Here is a 19,364-nt window from a genome sequence, read left to right as displayed (position 1 = left end):
ATCGTAAGTATCACACATGATAACAGTACGTACAGCAAAATTGTTATGAAAGCAAAATGCGTACGATACCGCTGCCGAAATGAAAAGACATAGGAATGCCAATGCGTAGATGCACGATGGGATACAGTACAGTAGATGTCGACCAATAGGAGAGCAGGATTTCATAGTGGTAACTAGCATCCAAGTAGGGAGATAACCAATGGGAACGCAGGAGGATGGTAGTGAGTTTACGGTCTGGCGGTGCCCAAATTTTAAAATCCGTCTTGGATAAGGTTGGGCTCCTTCTCCGTACCACCTTTTGTTGTCCGAAAAATTTTTTGTGATCCGAGTCGTAAAATTCTTCGCATCTCCTTTTGTGAAGTAAAAATTTCGTAAGCCGATTCTTTCGTAGCTAGAGATTTAACTATATATCCATAGTATAGAGCAAATAGTTTGTAGGAGCAAAAGAAAATTAAAGACCTAATATACATAAAAAGTTAAAGATCATGGCAGAATTTCAAATTACTTGGCTAAGCAAGGGAGAATGGTTGACAAAGAAAAGGAAAGAAAGTTCACTCTCTTCCTGCTTTTCTAACCTCTTCTCCCTTCTTTCTCTTTGTCGGACATATCCTCCATGAAATGATAATTGTACCTATGGGGTTAGTGAAGAGAGAGTGATCTGGTGTTACAGTTACCAATGCTGAACTGGGAGCAGGTTAGCGGTCCTACTCTTACGAACGTCAGCACCATAGGCCAGGAGAGGGTGAGAGCGTATGGCCCAACCTCTTCTTTCTTGATCCAATTATGATATGGAAAATCGTTCTTTAACCTTGTTCATCTCTGTGCCATACCGAACTCATCTTCTAACATGTACCTTCGGGATCAGTCAGTGATTGTGAGCCTGGTGTTAAAGCCAGCAATTTTTCATTACTTGTAGGAGCTGTCCTACTCAGAAGAATACTCCAATGGGAGTATCATTCACTTTACCACCTCATGCTGATACAGAACTCACACATAACAATTTTGAGAGCCTGATGTGACAGCCACCAATGTTTCACCAGTTCCAGGTGAATGATCCTAACTGGACTGGTCTGCAGCACATTACAGTAGTCCAATAGGGGTATCATTTACGCTATCTCCTCTTGCCAATATAGAGCTCTCACATCGACTGGTACGTTCAGTTAGTTAACGATCAGGATCCTAGTGTGGTGGCACTGCTGTTTCATCACTTTGAAGTGAAAGGTCCTATATCAGACCAATCTTCAGCACCATACTCTAGGCTGATATCGGTATCCTTTATGCTAATCCTCATGCCATTAGATTAGCCAATGGTGCTCACACACCAACCAGTATCTGTGGTGCCAGCTAGCATTCTTGAGCTTGGTGTAACTACTACTGCTGTTCACTTTCTAGCTGCTTCAGGGTTTCCTTACCAATGGGGCACTTTGGGGTTTTTCAGCAAAGTGAGGCTGGTGCAACAGTGACTGTTGTTTGCACCAGTATTAGGTGAATATTTTTTCTTAAGCAAACACAAAATCCTAGGCAATTGAGGTAAAGTATATACTGCTATGTGAAGCTATCCTCCTCCTCTTCCCTTTCCTCTTCTCTGATTCTGGTGATTCTTCTCAGGAGAAGAATAAGAACAAGTTGAAGAAGTCCAGGAAGGCTAATCTTTAAGAGGTCCCACAGGACTTAAAGTAAACTATCCTCTCTTTTGAGAGTAGATGGTTCCCACACAGTACCCAATCAAATGCAGATTAGGGCACTGGACCATGGGTTCAGTACAGCTACTACAACCAGTCCAAGGGATTTACTGACGGCCTTGGGGTCCAACCACATTTGCTGTGTTCGATCGGTCCCGCACCACATCATTTCACACTGGGCCCCGCCTGATCACTTAAAACTGCAGCCAATCACGGGGTGGTGACAAATCACCAGGCTGTAGCAGATCACAGAAAGGCAGCCAGCTGGTACTGTACAGGGCTGGTCAAGGCATGGTCTAAGTGAACAAAGAGTTTGATCACCCTCCCTCACTGTTCACGTGGATGATAGAGTACTACTTTGGTCTCTCTTCTTTCACGAAGTACTGTGGTACCTCCAAAAGAGAAGATACCACTGATTCTACCTGTGAGAGTCCTGTGTATCATGCTGAATTGATACGTACTTCAGTATATATATATATGGATTTCCCTTTTCATCATACCATTATGTAGCATTAAAATGACTCATCATATTGATGTACTGTGTTTTTGGATATTTTCAAATATATTCATTACTGTTAATACAGTAACATTATTACGTCCAAACGTTCACGGGTGCTAACAAGGAACAATGGGAGAAGGATAGGTAGTGGTGGTGGTGGGGGGTGGGGGGTGGGTCAGTAGCTATAGTGAACGACACCTCGTAGTAACGGGGGATTTTGAGGAGGGAGATGTCTAAATGGAAAGGGACCTCTGGTAGTGGTTTCACTCTCCCCAGTTTTAATACCGACACCCTTTAGAGGTGAGCGAGCTGGGTATATTCTTGGCACTCCATGAAACTTTTTTTTCTCTGGTATATTTAGCAGTATTTATACCTTAGAAATGGTGCTTTAAGGGTATCAGCCTGGTGTAATTTTGGCGATATTGGCTGAAATTCGCGAAAATTAGTTACTGTCATATTTCGATAAGTGGGGGTTCCATCCGTTGCCTCGCGCAAGATGAAATCGATATGAAGCCTTTTGAACGGTTTAAAGGGCAATTTAAAGGACCTACCTGGTAAAGGATTAAGCTGGGTAGGCATAAGCTTAGCATTTTCTTTTTTCGTTCTTCCTCGAAGTATTTGTTTCTTTTTATCATAATTTTTTTTCGTTCGTCGTACGATATGTTTTCCCGATAGAGTCGGCATCTCCCTATGTTTATGGCAACAACAAAGCCAGTTGTCTAGGCCTATAGTTTGTGGTTGTGCTTTCTTGTATTTTCAAACAGTTGCATCACTTTTTCGAATTATTGAACATCAATTGTGATTTATATATACTACCAAAATGCCTTTAAGGAAGTTTAGTAAGCGAAGGGATGCAAGCTCTCGCAATATTAGGGCTTATAACGAAAACAAAAACATAAACAAACACCATGTGCTCAGCACGTGTGAGAATGACCTCGTGAGTCTTTCCTATAGCGAAGCTGCTTCCAGTGAATTCTATTATTCCCTTGCTCAAATATATCAAGGTGATGATGATGGAATTGATGATTTTATTTTGAAGTTATCTGATGATGATGAGGAGGAGAAGGACGAAGAAGAGAAGGAACATTTTTGAAATGTAACTTCAGTTCATGATGCAACAGATGATGGTGTGTTATCGGGAGCCAAACTATGAATATATCTTTATTGAGTGGTTTTGTAACTGATAAAGAAAAGCTCCTAAGGGAAAGCAGTGATGGGGAAATAGTTTTATTACCCTTGAAAGTTTTGAAAGACGCTTTTAGTTCGACATATTGTGGGCAGTGTGAAAGCAACATAACACTCGAAGTTGATATAAACAGTTTTGATATTGACTTGAAACTAAAGTGTCTGTGTGAAGAACCATCTGTTTTCAAACATACTAACGAGAAAGAAAATGAAAGTGTGAAAACAGATACTATTGGTGAAACAACAGCTTCTTTTATGTATCAAAATATGATAAATGTGGGAGGCTTAGCAGCCTTGAATAACACTCGAATTGCCTTAGGTGCTAGACCTATGGCAAACAGCATTTACCAAAGGTATAAAAAATATATAAGGAGAAGACCAGGAAAAGAATGTCTGCAATGTATTCAAGAACGGCAAAGAAACAAAGAACATCTAAAGGAGGATATGAAGGTGGAGCTCATTGTTCCCCAAAAACCCTGGCAACAAAGAGTAGAGTGGCGCTCTGTGGTACCCCCCCCCCACATAAAATATGATTTTAACTATTTTGTTTAAGTGAAAAGTGTTTTTTTTTAGAGGGCATAATATCTCTTATAAAAGAGAGGGTACCAGGTGCCCTATAGGGGTTTTCCAAGAGACACTATGGTTTTAAAAGCAAAAAAAGGTAAGCAAAACTTTAGAACCGTTTTTCTCAAAACATACATTTTTCTACTTTCAAACTTAAATAACTCTGTTATTTATGAATGGATTTTTATAATCTAAAAAGCAATTTAATTAGAGATTGTGAGAAAACTCATCACCAGGGCTATCTTTCTTCTTTTCTCTCTTGATTTTTTTCTACGAACATTGAAATACACAATTTTATGGTATTTTTTTATTGCATTTCTAAAAATTGTTTAAAAATAGCATAAATCATATATTAGATTTTCTATCATATCATTTTATTTGGTAGGAATTGAACTTTCTGCTGGTATCTTTTATTTTTAAATTGAGTGATAAACAAGAAAGGAGATCTAATTTAAAAAACATGAAAAAAACATTTTTAAGAGAAAAATATTCGTAAAAAAAAAGTTTTCATACAATTGACCTGAAATTTTATGTGAATCTTCCTTATAATTAGAGGTAATAACTGTGCAAGTTTCAACACCGCCACTCAAAATTAACCCTCCCCCGCCGATACCCTTAAGGAGCATTTCACGGAGCGACACAGGTTGAGTAAAGAAATAGATTTTTTCTTCATCAAAATCCCTTTTTTAGCAATGTTCTTATGGTTGCTGGGTGAGACTTTACTGACCTAGTCAAAGAATTAGTAGATCTTTTGTTGCCATAATTACAATCTTCATAATTTCTCTCACTACTATCCCACTCTGCGGTGTTTGCTATTATATCACTTCATTATACTGTACTTTATTGTTACTGTATATACAACGTCATATAAAGTGTTCCAATTAATTTCTTCCTTTTTTCACTCGCTTTGAAACCTCATGGGTTTAAGTCAAATCTTGTAAAATGTTGTTGATCTTAAGAAGGTTACCCAACAAATACATCATCCAGGATACATGGAGAATAATGACTTTGTTATGTTCCTACATTTTCTATTTTTTATCTCTCATATACACTTTCAGCTTTGTCTTTAATGTCAATCTAATACATCAACTACCCAATATTTCAAAGACCTCTAAATAACTTCAGGTCCTTTTCACTTCTTAAGATATCAGTTTATCATAAAATATATACAATTAGAGATAAGTATTTTCAGTAGTTTTATTCTCCATAGCTGGTTACCTACTTGATGGCCTAGAAATTGATTTTGTGTATAACATTATATTAACTAAAACAGTTGCATTATTTTGTCTGAATATTAATGTTATGTAAAGTGTTCTCTAATATCTATTATATTCCTTTTATCTCTCACTGCAGGGTCAGGCATTAGGAATATGCCCAAAGCATAAGCTGTTTAGAGGCTATATTGACTTGGAGATAAAACTGCGAGAATTTGACCGATGCCGAAAGTTATATGAAAAGTGGGCTGAATTTGATCCAGAAAACTGCAAAATGTGGATCCAGTTTGCAACTTTAGAGGCCATGTTAAATGATGATACAAGAGCAAGGGGTATTTATGAATTAGCAATTGCACAGCCTCGATTAGACATGCCTGAATATATGTGGAAGTCTTATATTGATTATGAGGTAAGGAATTTATAATTTGGAAAAATATTATCACATTTTTTCCAGTATTTTAAGGGAACATATGTCCATATATGTTTAGATTTAATGTAAGGCCCCCAAGATAATACATTACAGATGATTTAAGTATGTATTCATAAAAAATAAATTGTTGCTTTACATAAAATTAAGTACCTATTATGGAGGATTCTGAATCCAGATTTGTACCAGCTCCAATTTTATTATATCCATGAATCTTACCTTTGAATCATAAGCCATTAATTCAGAAAAAAGAGCTTCATAACCTTAGAATAAATAGAATTAGAAACTAAATTGTTATTTTTATGACTCTCCCCTTATATTCATATTACTTTTTTAGAAGCTTACTTTAATTAATCTTAAAATTTTAAACTTTTCCTGTTTTATATCCTTCAGCAAATACATGTACTTAGTGAAGGAATGAGCATTCTAGTGGTAAGTGATAACTGATGCTCCATTTGGTTTGTCATCTAGGTTTTTTCAGTTGCCGGCTACTGTCATGAACTACTTCATATTGTTTGCTTATTACTGGGCATTAAGATGTCTTCCCCTAGCTATCTAAGTAATTACCATGTGGAATGTGCACAGAAATTGTTTCTGGAAGTTCATTATTTGCATTCCCTTGGTGTATCATGGTGGCAATACTGTAATTTAATTTACGTTACGAAAAGACATTTTCCTCATGGTACCTCTCATGTGATAGTACGTTGTAATGGCTGCCGACCAAGTTAACAGTACAGAGCGCTTAAGGGAACTTGCTGTTAATTCAGGGGAAAAGCCAAGGAAGGCTTGGCTAGTTGATTGTAGCTTGGATGATTTCAATGATGTCAAGCTTCGATCTTTAGATAATTCACATAATCAGCCAACTTTGGATAGAGCTTCAAACTTTTGATAGTACTCTAATTGAGCTGCATGAGCTCTTGACATCACTAGATTTGTTTGTTAAAGTTCAGAGTCCAGTGAATCCTCTCTTAAAACAGTAATTCTGGTCTTACCCGCCCCGTAGCAAACCTAACCGAACTCCATAAGTTAAGTCTAGTTTTCAAAGTATTTCTTTCAGTAAGGGTTCTGAAAGTTCCTGGACAATACAGATTCAAGTTCCTCTCGCAGAACCTCAGATCCTTTTATTTACTTTATGTTTCCCCAGGTCATCAAACACAGAGTTGTATTGTCTTTGTTAGAGCAGGATTCAACCTAAAATACATGAATTTGTACCTTCCTCAAATTCCACCTTTATATAGAATCATTGAAAATTTTATTCAGAAATATCCAATAACATAATTTTTTTATAATATTAGTTGCTAGCAACATCGACAGCATATAAATATTTATTGTGATTTGTAAATAGACCAACTGCAAACTCAAATCCTGGGACCAAAATTTCATAGTACATTAATATTCATTATCACATGAAATGTAAAGTACACCCCTAGCATCATAAGTCAATGAGTACAACTTGCATCATTTACAACATTGGTGGCCTGGGAATCCATAAGACCAAACCAACCAACTTCATTTGTGAACAGTGACTCCGTCCCATCATCAGCTGTAAAACATTGATGAAATTCATAATAATATACACACATAGTAACCACACTCAGGCGTATTAAAATTATTATTACTAGCTAAGCTATGACACTAGTTGGAAAACCAAGATGCTATAAGCCCAAGGGGTCCAACAGGACAAATTAGCCCAATGAGGAAATGAAACAAGGAAATAAATAAACTACAAAAGTAATAAAATATCAAAATAAAAAGTTTTAAGTACAGTCACAACATTGAATTAGATCGTTCATATATAAGGTATAAAAACTTCAAAAAAACAAAGAGGAAGAGAAATAAAATAAAACTGTGACCGAGTGTATCCTCAAGCAAGAAAGCTTTAATCCAAGACAGGGAAGGCCATGGTACAGAGGCTATGGTACTACCTAGGACTAGAGAACAATGGTTTGATTTTTGAGTGTCCTTTTAGAAGAGCTGCTTACCTTAGCTAAAGAGTCTCTTCTACCCTTGCCAAGAGGAAAGTAGCAACTGAACCATTACAATGCAGTAGATAATCCTTGAGCAAAGATGAATTGTTTGTTAATCTCAGTGTTGTCAGGTATATTAGGACAGATGAGAATGTGGAAATAATAGGCCAGACTATTCGGTGTATGCATAGGCAAGAACAAAACGAGCCGTAACCAGAGAGAGGTATCCTGTGTAGTACTGTCTAGCCTGTCAAAGGACTCAAAATACTCACTCTATTATATAAGATAGCATAGCCCCAACACTTGAATAGTACAAAATAACGATACAGTATTGTAACATTCTGACTCCAATTCTCAGAGATACAACAACACACCTCCTGGTGTAAGATCTGCCCATCTTTGTTTACAAGTCTTAGTTATTAAACTTAGATTAAATTCTTATATTTTATGACACTCAAGTCCAACAATGTCACATAACACAACGCAATGCCTATATCCCTAAATTTTTTCTTAACTCACAACCACTTTGTCAATGAAAACACTTGTACTCAAAACTATACATAGACAATACAAATACATATTTTAACTATAAAAGAAATCCCAAGAACACAAATGATGGACTACCCTTAAATCTGCACTCTTTGGTGCTGACACAACACTCCCCCCTTTACTTATACCAGATGGCAGTGTCACTTACTGTAATAAAGGAAAAGGCAACTCTTGGCTGATGTGTTTGACAGTAAGCAGAGTAATGAGAAACCTAATCCTCCTCATTCCTGTTTTCCTGAGACTACACTAACTAGTTTAGCTTTTCAAGTGAAATTAAAGCCCTCTTAATGGACCTTCATGCTTATGGAGGTGTAGACCTAAATGGTATTTTTCCTTTGTTTTTTTTAGAAAGACTGCATATTTCTTACCTTATAATGTATGTTATTTTGTGCAAGTTAGCAAGAAGAGGCTCTTTTATCACTTGTTGGAAAATTGGTAATGTTACTCCATTATGTAAATTCATTTGTGGTAGCTCAAGTCCAGCTGATTACTGCCCCATTTCCATAACTCCCAATTTATCGATTTTTTTTTTTTGTCTTATAGCAAAACATCTAAATAGATTTGGCTAATGTAATCATCTGTTCCCTAGTTTGCAATTTGGCTTCCATAAAGGACTTGGAGCATGTGATGTCCTTTTACAGTCTCCAATCCTGTACAGAAATCTCTTGATTGGCCTTGATTTTAGTGCTGCTTTTGACCATGTTATTAATAAGGCCTTGTTTTTCAACTCAAACAGTTGGGAGTGGGTGGGTCTTTTCTTACCATCATTATTGAATTTTTAAGTAATAGATCTCAAAGTCTTGTTGATGGGCACCGTAGTGAGTGTAGGAATGTGATATCTGGTGTTTCTCAGGGCAGTGGTCTTGGCCCATTACTTTTCATACTATATATATATATATATATATATATATATATATATATATATATATATATATATATATATATATATATATATATATATATATATATATATATATATATATATATATATATATATATATATATATATATATATATATACAGTAGGGTCCCGAATTAAGCGTGTTCGAATTACACGATTCCCCTTTTCCGCGATCGCTATTTTTCAAAAATAAATTTTCTGTATCTGCGAGGCTGTTCAAAGTTCGCGAGTCAAGCACTACAAAATGTATCAAATCTATTGTCTTTTTAAGTATATTGGTAACCCTAAATACGGTGATTTATAATAAATGTTACAAAACAATATTAACATTACATTTCATTAACATAATTTCATAATGAATGGCCTATTTAAGGATAAAATTCCACATCAACAATGAAATCAACTGTTAACTGTGCGAGTCCAGCTGACAAAATGTAAACAGAAATGTGGTTACGTTCTCGGCAATCTTTATCTTTCTCCAACCTTACGATAATTGTAATGGTAGTGTTAATGATGGTATATTAAAGCATTATTTTTGTTTAGTACAGTATATTTAAAAGCCTTATTTTTCAATATTTAACTTAGCCGGTGATTATATAAGCTGCAGCTCTGCTGCTCGACAGAAAACTCTACGGAAAAAATCCGCCAGCGATCGCTATGCAGGTAGGGGGTGTACTTCAACTGCGCCATCTGTCGTGCAGGTACTCAGTACTCATTGTAAACAAAGAACTCAATTTTCTCTCTGTCGTGCTACCGGCAAGACCTACTAAATTCGCTGTTGCTAACTGGATTTGTTTTCACAACTATTTGGTGAAGTACACTATTCTAGTTTTGAGCTTTCGCTGTGCAGGCTTTCTCTTCAATAAATCCTTGCATTCTTTTTTTGATATCGGATTATTTGTTGATGACTTTGGATAGTTTTTGAATTCCCCTTTGACCAATTCAAAATGGCTGACCCTTCTCAAGTCCCAAAATTCAGGAAGTGTAATGCTAGGGACTGTTCATGGCGTCTTCCGAAGGCTTCTATCGATCCTCACACCGTTTGTTCCAATTGTCGGGATAAAACCTGTCAATTGGAAGATCGATGTGAGGAATGCGTTGGGCTTTCGGAATTCGATTTTATCGAATTCCAAAAATATACACGTAGGCTAGAGAGAGATAGAGTCAGGAGAAGTTCATCTCGTTCTGTTGATTTTTCCTCTCCTCATGCCCCACAACCTATTCCTTCCCCTGTAGTGGTTGCTCCTAATCCCCCTTCTGGCACTCAGGAACCTTCGATGGCTGATATGATGCGTGCCATCCAAGCTCTGAGTGAGAGAGTTGAGTCCCTAGCTAGTGACCGTAACCAACTCATGGCGGACGTCAAGGAGCTGAAGTGTAAGAGTGCAGTGGGAAGTGATAAAGTGAGTGATAGTGTTGTGGATAGTGTTGCGCTTGAGGGTTCGTCTGTTCGTGCCTGTCGTCCTCCTAGTCCGGGACCTCTTGCAAGCTCCCAAGTCCAGGGGAGAAGCAATGTCGTACGACCAATGGGTTCGAGAGGCTTTAATAAGCGAACAGACATTCCCTCCGTGGTTTCGGGCGTATCTACCCAAGATCGCCCTACCCACACAAAGACGAGAGAGCCCATTTATTCCTCGTCTGCGGAAGAGGTTTCTCGTAAGAAACCATGGACCAAGGTCTCACGACCACTTATGCGCAAGTCGGTCCCTTCCGCGCAAGTCCAACGGCCCAGTTGTAGCCACTGGGTCAGTTCGGACTCGCTGCAGTCTTCCGATGACTGCTCACCTCCTAAGAGAGGCAAAGCGGTACCGCCTCAGGCAGTTACACCGTCTGTCGCCGCACCTGCTCCTGCAGACCCTAAGTGGTCTTTGCTGCAGACCATGCAGTACCAATTAACGTCTCTGATGCAGGACTTTCGTGCGAAGAAGGTTGCTGCTGCACCAGCTTCTTGCCTACAACCAACCACACACTCGGTTGTGCGTCCTGTGGACGCTGAGGCGACCTTCTTGCGCACTCCAGCTGAGAGAGTCCTGCCACCCATGCGTTCCAGTGTGCCCTGCCAGCCGTATGTTGACGTTCAGCGACGCACGGAACCTTCCGTTGACGTTCGCGAGGTACAACAACCGTCAGAGTTGTTTTGTTTTGACGCGGTGCGTCAACCTCCGCAACCCAGTGTGGTTGCCACTGCTCACCCACATCAGACTAGACAGTCTGGAGTAGACGCTGTGCGTCCCCGCGCTGCTATGGTTGTTGCCAGCTCACAGACTGGGCAACAGTTCCATGACGTTGCGTCCGGTTCAGTCACGCGTGCACCCGTGCGACCGGACTCAGCTAACCAGCCGATACCTACTCCATTGCCGCTTCCTCCTCAATACTCGGATGATGGACTTTCTGATGATGATGATGCGGCACACGTTGATGAACCACATTCGGACCTTGACGAGCCTAAGTCCACGCAACCCTCTTTGGACTTTAGAAAAGTTCTTGCTCTGTTCAAAGAGATGTTTCCGGACCAGTTTGTGTCTGTGGCTCCGCGCTCTCCTCCGTCAGAGTTTGCATTAGGTACGCCGTCATCCTCGCACGCTCATCCAAGAGAGCTTTACGAGTAATAGGAGAATGGATGCAGTCCAAAAAGAGTCTAGGGAAGACAGCCTTTACGTTTCCCCCTGCTAGACTCTCTTCCAGATCGAGCGTCTGGTATGCCACGGGAGAAGTTCTCGGCTTGGGAGTTCCTGCCTCTGCCCAGGGCGACTTCTCAAGTCTTGTAGACTCTCCCCGCAGGCTAGCCATGAGACGCTCTAAGATATGTTGGTCATCTTCGGACCTAGACCATCTGTTGAAAGGGATATTTAGAGCCTTCGAGGTCTTCAACTTCTTAGACTGGTGTCTAGGAGCTTTGAGCAGGAAGATCTCCCCGACTGAGAAGGAAACTTCCTTGCTCATCATGTCCTGCATGGACAAGGCCATACGTGACGGGTCTAATGAGCTTGCTGCATCGTTCGTATCCGGAGTCCTCAAGAAGCGTGAGAACCTTTGCTCTTTCCTGTCAGCTGGAGTGACACCTTGTCAAAGATCCGAACTTCTGTTTGCTCCTCTTTCTAAGTGCCTTTTTCCAGAGGACTTGATTAAGGAGATTGCTGCTTCTTTGATACAGAAGGACACTCATGACCTGGTTGCGTCCTCTGCCCGCAAAGCCACCCCTTTGCCTACCTTGTCAGCTAGACCAAGGATGGACACTCCAGCGTCCCGATTTATTCCGCCCTTTCGTGGCAGAGCCTCCAGCAGAGGAGGTGCTCGTGCCGAAGGGAGACGTGGGAAGAAGAAAGGAACCAAGTCCTTTAAAGGCAGAGTCTGACTGCCAGCTTCTTCAGACAGCAGTGGGAGCCAGACTCAAGAACTTCTGGCAGACCTGGGAGAAGAGAGGCGCAGATGCACAATCTGTGAAGTTGCTCAGAGAGGGGTACAAGATCCCGTTTGTACGAAAACCCCCTCTAGCAACGTCTCCCATCGATCTCTCTCCCAGGTACAGAGAGGAAGACAAGAGACGAGCATTGAAACAGGAGGTGTCTCTCTTACTAGAAAAGGGAGCGGTAGTCAAAGTCCTGGACCATCAAACCCCGGGCTTCTACAACCGTCTCTTCTTAGTGGCAAAGAAGACAGGAGGGTGGAGGCCGGTGCTAGACGTCAGTGCGCTGAATGTCTTTGTCACAAAGCAGACGTTCTCCATGGAGACCACAAAGTCCGTTCTAGCAGCGGTCAGAAGGGAAGACTGGATGGTCTCTTTAGACCTAAGGGATGCATACTTCCATGTCCCCATCCACCCAGACTCCCAACCTTTCCTGAGATTTGTTTACGAAAAGGTTATCTACCAGTTTCAAGCCCTGTGCTTTGGCCTAAGCACAGCTCCTCTTGTGTTTACGAGGCTGATGAGGAATGTAGCCAAATTCCTTCATTTAGCGGACATCAGAGCCTCCCTCTATTTGGACGACTGGCTTCTAAGAGCTTCTTCCAGTCGTCGCTGTCTGAAGGATCTAAAGTGGACTCTAGATCTGACCAAGGAATTGGGTCTCCTTGTCAATATGGAAAAGTCTCAAGTGGTCCCATCCCAAACTATTGTGTATTTAGGGATGGAGATTCACAGTCTAGCTTTTCGGGCTTTTCCGTCGGCCCCCAGAACAAGTCAAGCCCAGTTATGCATCCAGAACATGCTGAAGAAGGAACGATGTTCAGTCAGGCAGTGGATGAGTCTGATAGGGACACTATCATCCCTGGAACAGTTCATATCGTTAGGAAGACTACACCTCCGTCCTCTTCAATTTCACCTAGCTGCTTACTGGAAAAAGGACAAGACGCTAGAAGCGGTCTTGATCCCCATTTCCGAGAAGATGAAGTCTGCCCTGACTTGGTGGAAGGACAGTATCAGCCTCAGAGAGGGTCTGCCCCTGGCTGTTCAGACTCCCAACCACGTTCTCTTCTCGGACGCATCGGACACGGGCTGGGGCGCGACATTAGACGGTCGGGAATGCTCGGGAACTTGGAACTCGAGTCAAAGAACAATGCATATCAACTGCAAGGAGCTACTGGCAGTTCATCTGGCCTTGAAAAGCTTCAAGTCTCTCCTTCAAGGCAAAGTGGTGGAGGTGAACTCGGACAACACCACGGCTTTGGCGTACATCTCCAAGCAAGGAGGGACCCACTCTATGACGTTGTACGAAATCGCAAGGGACCTCCTCACCTGGTCAAAAGATCTAAACATTTCACTAGTAACGAGGTTCATCCAAGGCAACTTGAATGTCATGGCAGATTGCCTCAGTCTGAAGGGACAAATCATTCCAACAGAATGGACCCTACACAAGGATGTGTGCAAGAGACTTTGGGCCACATGGGGCCAGCCAACCATAGATCTTTTCGCAACCTCGATGACCAAGAGGCTCCCAATATATTGCTCACCAATCCCGGACCCAGCAGCAGTTCATATAGATGCCTTTCTCCTAGATTGGTCACATCTAGACCTATATGCATTCCCCCCGTTCAAGATTGTCAACAAGGTACTGCAGAAGTTCGCCTCTCACGAAGGGACAAGGTTGACGTTAGTTGCTCCCCTCTGGCCCGCGAGAGAATGGTTCACCGAGGTACTTCGATGGCTAGTGGACGTTCCCAGAACTCTTCCTCTAAGGGTGGACCTTCTACGTCAGCCACACGTAAAGAAGGTACACCAAGGCCTCCACGCTCTTCGTCTGACTGCCTTCAGACTATCGAAAGACTCTTGAGAGCTAGAGGCTTTTCGAAGGAGGCAGCCAGGGCGATTGCTAGAGCAAGGAGGACATCCACCCTTAGAGACTACCAATCGAAGTGGGAAGTCTTCCGAAACTGGTGCAAGTCAGTATCTGTATCCTCGACCAGTACCTCTGTAACTCAAATAGCTGACTTCCTTTTATACCTGAGGAAAGAACGATCTCTTTCAGCTCCCACTATCAAGGGTTACAGAAGCATGTTGGCATCAGTCTTCCGTCACAGAGGCTTAGATCTTTCCAACAACAAAGATCTACAGGACCTCCTTAAGTCTTTTGAGACCACGAAGGAGTGTCTTTTGGCTACACCTGGTTGGAATTTAGACCTGGTACTAAGATTCCTCATGTCAAAAAGGTTCGAGCCGCTACAATCAGCCTCCTTTAAAGATCTCACTTTAAAGACTCTTTTCCTGGTTTGCTTAGCCACAGCTAAAAGAGTCAGTGAGATTCACGCCTTCAGCAGGAACATCGGATTTTCATCTGAAACGGCTACATGTTCTCTACAACTTGGTTTCCTAGCCAAAAACGAGCTACCCTCTCGTCCTTGGCCGAAATCGTTCGATATTCCAAGCCTATCGAATATGGTTGGAAATGAACTAGAAAGAGTCTTATGCCCTGTGAGAGCTCTTAAGTTCTATTTAAGACGAACTAAACCTTTACGAGGACAGTCAGAAGCTTTATGGTGTTCAGTTAAGAAACCATCTTTGCCTATGTCAAAGAATGCTTTATCCTATTTTATCAGACTGTTAATACGAGAAGCTCATTCACATCTGAGTGAGGAAGACCAAGCTTTGCTGAAGGTAAGGACACATGAAGTTAGAGCTGTCGCAACTTCAGTGGCCTTTAAACAAAATAGATCTCTGCGAAGTATAATGGACGCAACCTATTGGAGAAGCAAGTCAGTGTTCGCGTCTTTTTATCTTAAAGATGTCCAGTCTCTTTACAAGAACTGCTACACTCTGGGACCATTCGTAGCAGCGAGTGCAGTAGTGGGTGAGGGCTCAACCACTACAATCCCCTAATTCCATAACCTTTTTAATCTTTCTCTTGAAATGTTTTTATTGTTGTTTTTGGGTTGTCCGGAAGGCTAAGAAGCCTTTCGCATCCTGGTTGATTTGGCGGGTGGTCAAATTCTTTTCTTGAGAAGCGCCTAGATTAGAGGTTTTGATGAGGTCCTGTGGTATGGGTTGCAACCCTTCATACTTCAGATCCTAGGGGTCGCTCAGCATCCTAAGAGGATCGCGAGGCTCCGTAAGGAAGACGTACTTAAAAAGGCAGAGTAATTGTTCAAGTCGACTTCCTTACCAGGTACCTATTTATTTTGTTTTTGTTATTTTGATAACTTCTAAAATGAAATAAAAAAATCCTTAGCTCATAATAATGTAAACATTTATTGCTGGTCTCTACCCACCCCCCTGGGTGTGAATCAGCTTATATAATCACCGGCTAAGTTAAATATTGAAAAATGTTATTTTGATAATAAAATAAATTTTTGAATATACTTATCCGGTGATTATATATTAAAGGACCCTCCCTTCCTCCCCAATAGAGACGCAGTGGACCGAGGAGAAAATTGAGTTCTTTGTTTACAATGAGTACTGAGTACCTGCACGACAGATGGCGCTGTTGAAGTACACCCCCTACCTGCATAGCGATCGCTGGCGGATTTTTTCCGTAGAGTTTTCTGTCGAGCAGCAGAGCTGCAGCTTATATAATCACCGGGTAAGTATATTCAAAAATTTATTTTATTATCAAAATAACATTTTTCCCTCTGGGCGTTCAAGGTTTTCACGAGTAGACTGGGTTCGTTTGTCGGCAGTGAATAGCCTAAACTTCGGTAACGAGTCGTCAATATTTTGTCATATTTTAAACAGTATACATTTGATTTGCAAACATTGGTTTTGTAGAGTAGACGGTAAAATAAAATCTAGAGAGAGAGAGAGAGAGAGAGAGAGAGAGAGAGAGAGAGAGAGAGAGAGAGAGAGAGAGAGAGAGATTTGACGGCAGAAATCTCTCTCTCTCCTCTCTCTCTCTCTCTCTCTCTCCCTCTCTCTCTCTCTCTCTCCCGTAAGAAATAAAACCATAGTTCACATATGGCAACTTGAGTTTAAGAATGAAATTAACATGAATATTGTTAGTTGTGGCGATTAATTCCTCGCTTCAGGGGGTACACAAAACAAAAACACGACATTCAATTACAACAGCTGATTTTCTCTCTCTCTCTCTCTCTCTCTCCTCTCTCTCTCTCTCTCTCTCTCTCTCTCTCTCTCTCTCTCTCTCGTTATACAATACTTACAAATAGATGAAGAAACCAAAATCGGTTTTCTTGAAGTGTCAATTAAATACAAAACGAAAAAATTATACCGTGTATACATCCATTTCAATCATAGCTTAAATACGAAACCGATTTCGTCCGCAAACCACTATTTTTTAGGAAACACCATTCTATTCCAGAAAATTTTTACTCTTTAAATTTCAATTGCGCTATAATAAAACATGTACTTATGTTGTTAAATTTCGGGTGTGTTTTAAAAATCGAGTATTGCTAACTTATTTTTGTTTCTACTTTTGGCTGTGATCACATCGGCTGATGTCTAGCTTCCGCGCGAATACAATAACAAAGAATTGTTTACACCATTTCTTAATTTATTCAAACCATCTATACAGTTAATATTACATAAACACCAATGTGTTATAACCTATCATATTTATTGTTTAGTACTTTAAAACCATCTCTCTCTCTCTCTCTCTCTCTCTCTCTCTCTCTCTCTCTCTCTCTCTCACATCGAACGTTATAGCGGTAACCTAATTGTTCGGTGACTTTAAAAATAGGCCTAGTACTTTCTTCTTTTACCTTTTTTTGCATATGGATCCATAATTGAGGTGGGTACAAGTTGACTTATAACTGAAGTTAGGAAAAGTATTTTGGATATGGAAAGGACAATTATCTTTCGTAACAGTTTAGAATTATCGTAAGTTATCACACTGTCATTAGCGGCAGTTTGCTATTGTGGATTAAACGCATAAGGAAAAAAAAATTTCCAGCTTTGCTACGAATTTAGGAATTTATATGGATACGGTAAGTAAAATATTTGTAATAACATAATGTTTACTAAATGTTTGTAATATCATTAGTTATGACTTAGATCATGTGTGTTTAATACATTCGTTTGTTTATTATGATCGAAGATGGAGCGTAAACAAATGGAAGGTTTCCGTTTCAGGCGGCATCATAAAGAAAAACATTTCATAAATGGCATTCATTTCATTTATTTGAAAGTTCTAATAAAAAATAATTAGAACATTGGTAATAAAAAATTCAACATATAATCTATACTTGGTAAAATTGCTGTCAATTCAAAAACACAGATGTATAAATGCGTCTGTTTCTTCGTTGTGATCAGAGATAAACGTAAACAAAACATTGGTTGTCGTTTTCTATTGTGCTTTTTAGCGTTTAGGAAACGCATGATATAAAATCGCCTTTATTTTGATAATTCTGGATTTTCAATCATACAACAAGCTAGTCTATAGAGTGATGGTTTTGCTATTCACCAGTTGTATTATACAATAGATATGACAAACATTAAAATTTGTCTGTATTTTGGGTTGTGTTATAACGGAAATATATGGTGTTTACACCTATCCTGGTTGTAATTTTAACCATTTTTCAAGTTATTAGAACTTTAAAGTATATTAAATGTTTTATTTATTTACAAGAACAATTTGATATTATAAAGAAATACAGTATAGTTACAAAGAAAGTATTGGAAATGGGTAGTAAACACATTTGAATAGGCAAATTGTTGGTTGCCATGGCCGCAATGGAATTATTTCTGTTAGTTGTGTGTTTCGAAATTCGCGATTTTCCATTTACACGAGGTCATTAATCGACCAAATTCTCGCATAATTCGGGACCCTACTGAGTAGGGTTCCCGAATTATGCGAGAATTTGGTCGATTAATGACCTCGTGTAAATGGAAAATCGCGATTTCGAAACACAACTAACAGAAATAATTCCATTGTGGCCATGGCAACCAGCAATTTGCCTATTCAAATGTGTTTACTACCCATTTCCAATACTTTCTTTGTACTATACTATATTTCTTTATAATATCAAATTGTGTTTGTAAATAAATAAAACATTTAATATACTTTAAAGTTTTAATAACTTGAAAAATGGTTTAAATTACAACAGGATAGGTGTAAACACCATATATTTCCCGTTATAACACAACCCAAATACAGACAAATTTTAATGTTTGTCATATCTATTGTATAATACAACTGGTGAATAGCAAAACCATCACTCTATAGACTAGCTTGTTGTATGATTGAAAATCCAGATTATCAAAATAAAGGCGATTTTATATCATGCGTTTCCTAAACGCTAAAAAGCACAATAGAAAACGACAACCAATGTTTTGTTTACGTTTATCTCTGATCACAACGAAGAAACAGACGCATTTATACATCTGTGTTTTTGAATTGACAGCAATTTTACCAAGTATAGATTATATGTTGAATTTTTTATTACCAATGTTCTAATTATTTTTATTAGAACTTTCAAATAAATGAAATGAATGCCATTTATGAAATGTTTTTCTTTATGATGCCGCCTGAAACGGAAACCTTCCATTTGTTTACGCTCCATCTTCGATCATAATAAACAAACGAATGTATTAAACACACATGATCTAAGTCATAAACTAATGATATTACAAACATTTAGTAAACATTATGTTATTACAAATATTTTACTTACCGTATCCATATAAATTCTAAATTCGTAGCAAAGCTGGAAATTTTTTTTCCTTATGCGTTTAATCCACAATAGCAAACTGCCGCTAATGACAGTGTGATAACTGTACGATAATTCTAAACTGTTACGAAAGATAATTGTCCTTTCCATATCCAAAATACTTTTCCTAACTTCAGTTATAAGTCAACTTGTACCCACCTCAATTATGGATCCATATGCAAAAAAAGGTAAAAGAAGAAAGTACTAGGCCTATTTTTAAAGTCACCGAACAATTAGGTTACCGCTATAACGTTCGATGTGAGGAGAGAGAGAGAGAGAGAGAG

At 39.5% G+C, this 19,364-nt stretch overlaps 1 protein-coding gene across 1 annotated transcript in view; it reads left to right on the top strand.

Moving 5' to 3' along the window:
* Nucleotides 1–19,364, top strand: part of crn (pre-mRNA splicing factor crn) — a 181,755-nt gene that overhangs the window by 120,185 nt on the left and 42,206 nt on the right. Inside the window, 1 exon segment of the mRNA XM_068378622.1 lies at nucleotides 5,284–5,553. Within this exon segment, the coding sequence (XP_068234723.1) occupies nucleotides 5,284–5,553 (270 nt within the window).

This window comes from Palaemon carinicauda, chromosome 8 (assembly GCF_036898095.1).
Source record: "Palaemon carinicauda isolate YSFRI2023 chromosome 8, ASM3689809v2, whole genome shotgun sequence".
Taxonomy (NCBI): domain Eukaryota; kingdom Metazoa; phylum Arthropoda; class Malacostraca; order Decapoda; family Palaemonidae; genus Palaemon; species Palaemon carinicauda.
The sequence above is the reverse complement of the archived record's forward strand: the minus strand, read 5'-3'. Positions and strand labels throughout refer to the sequence as shown.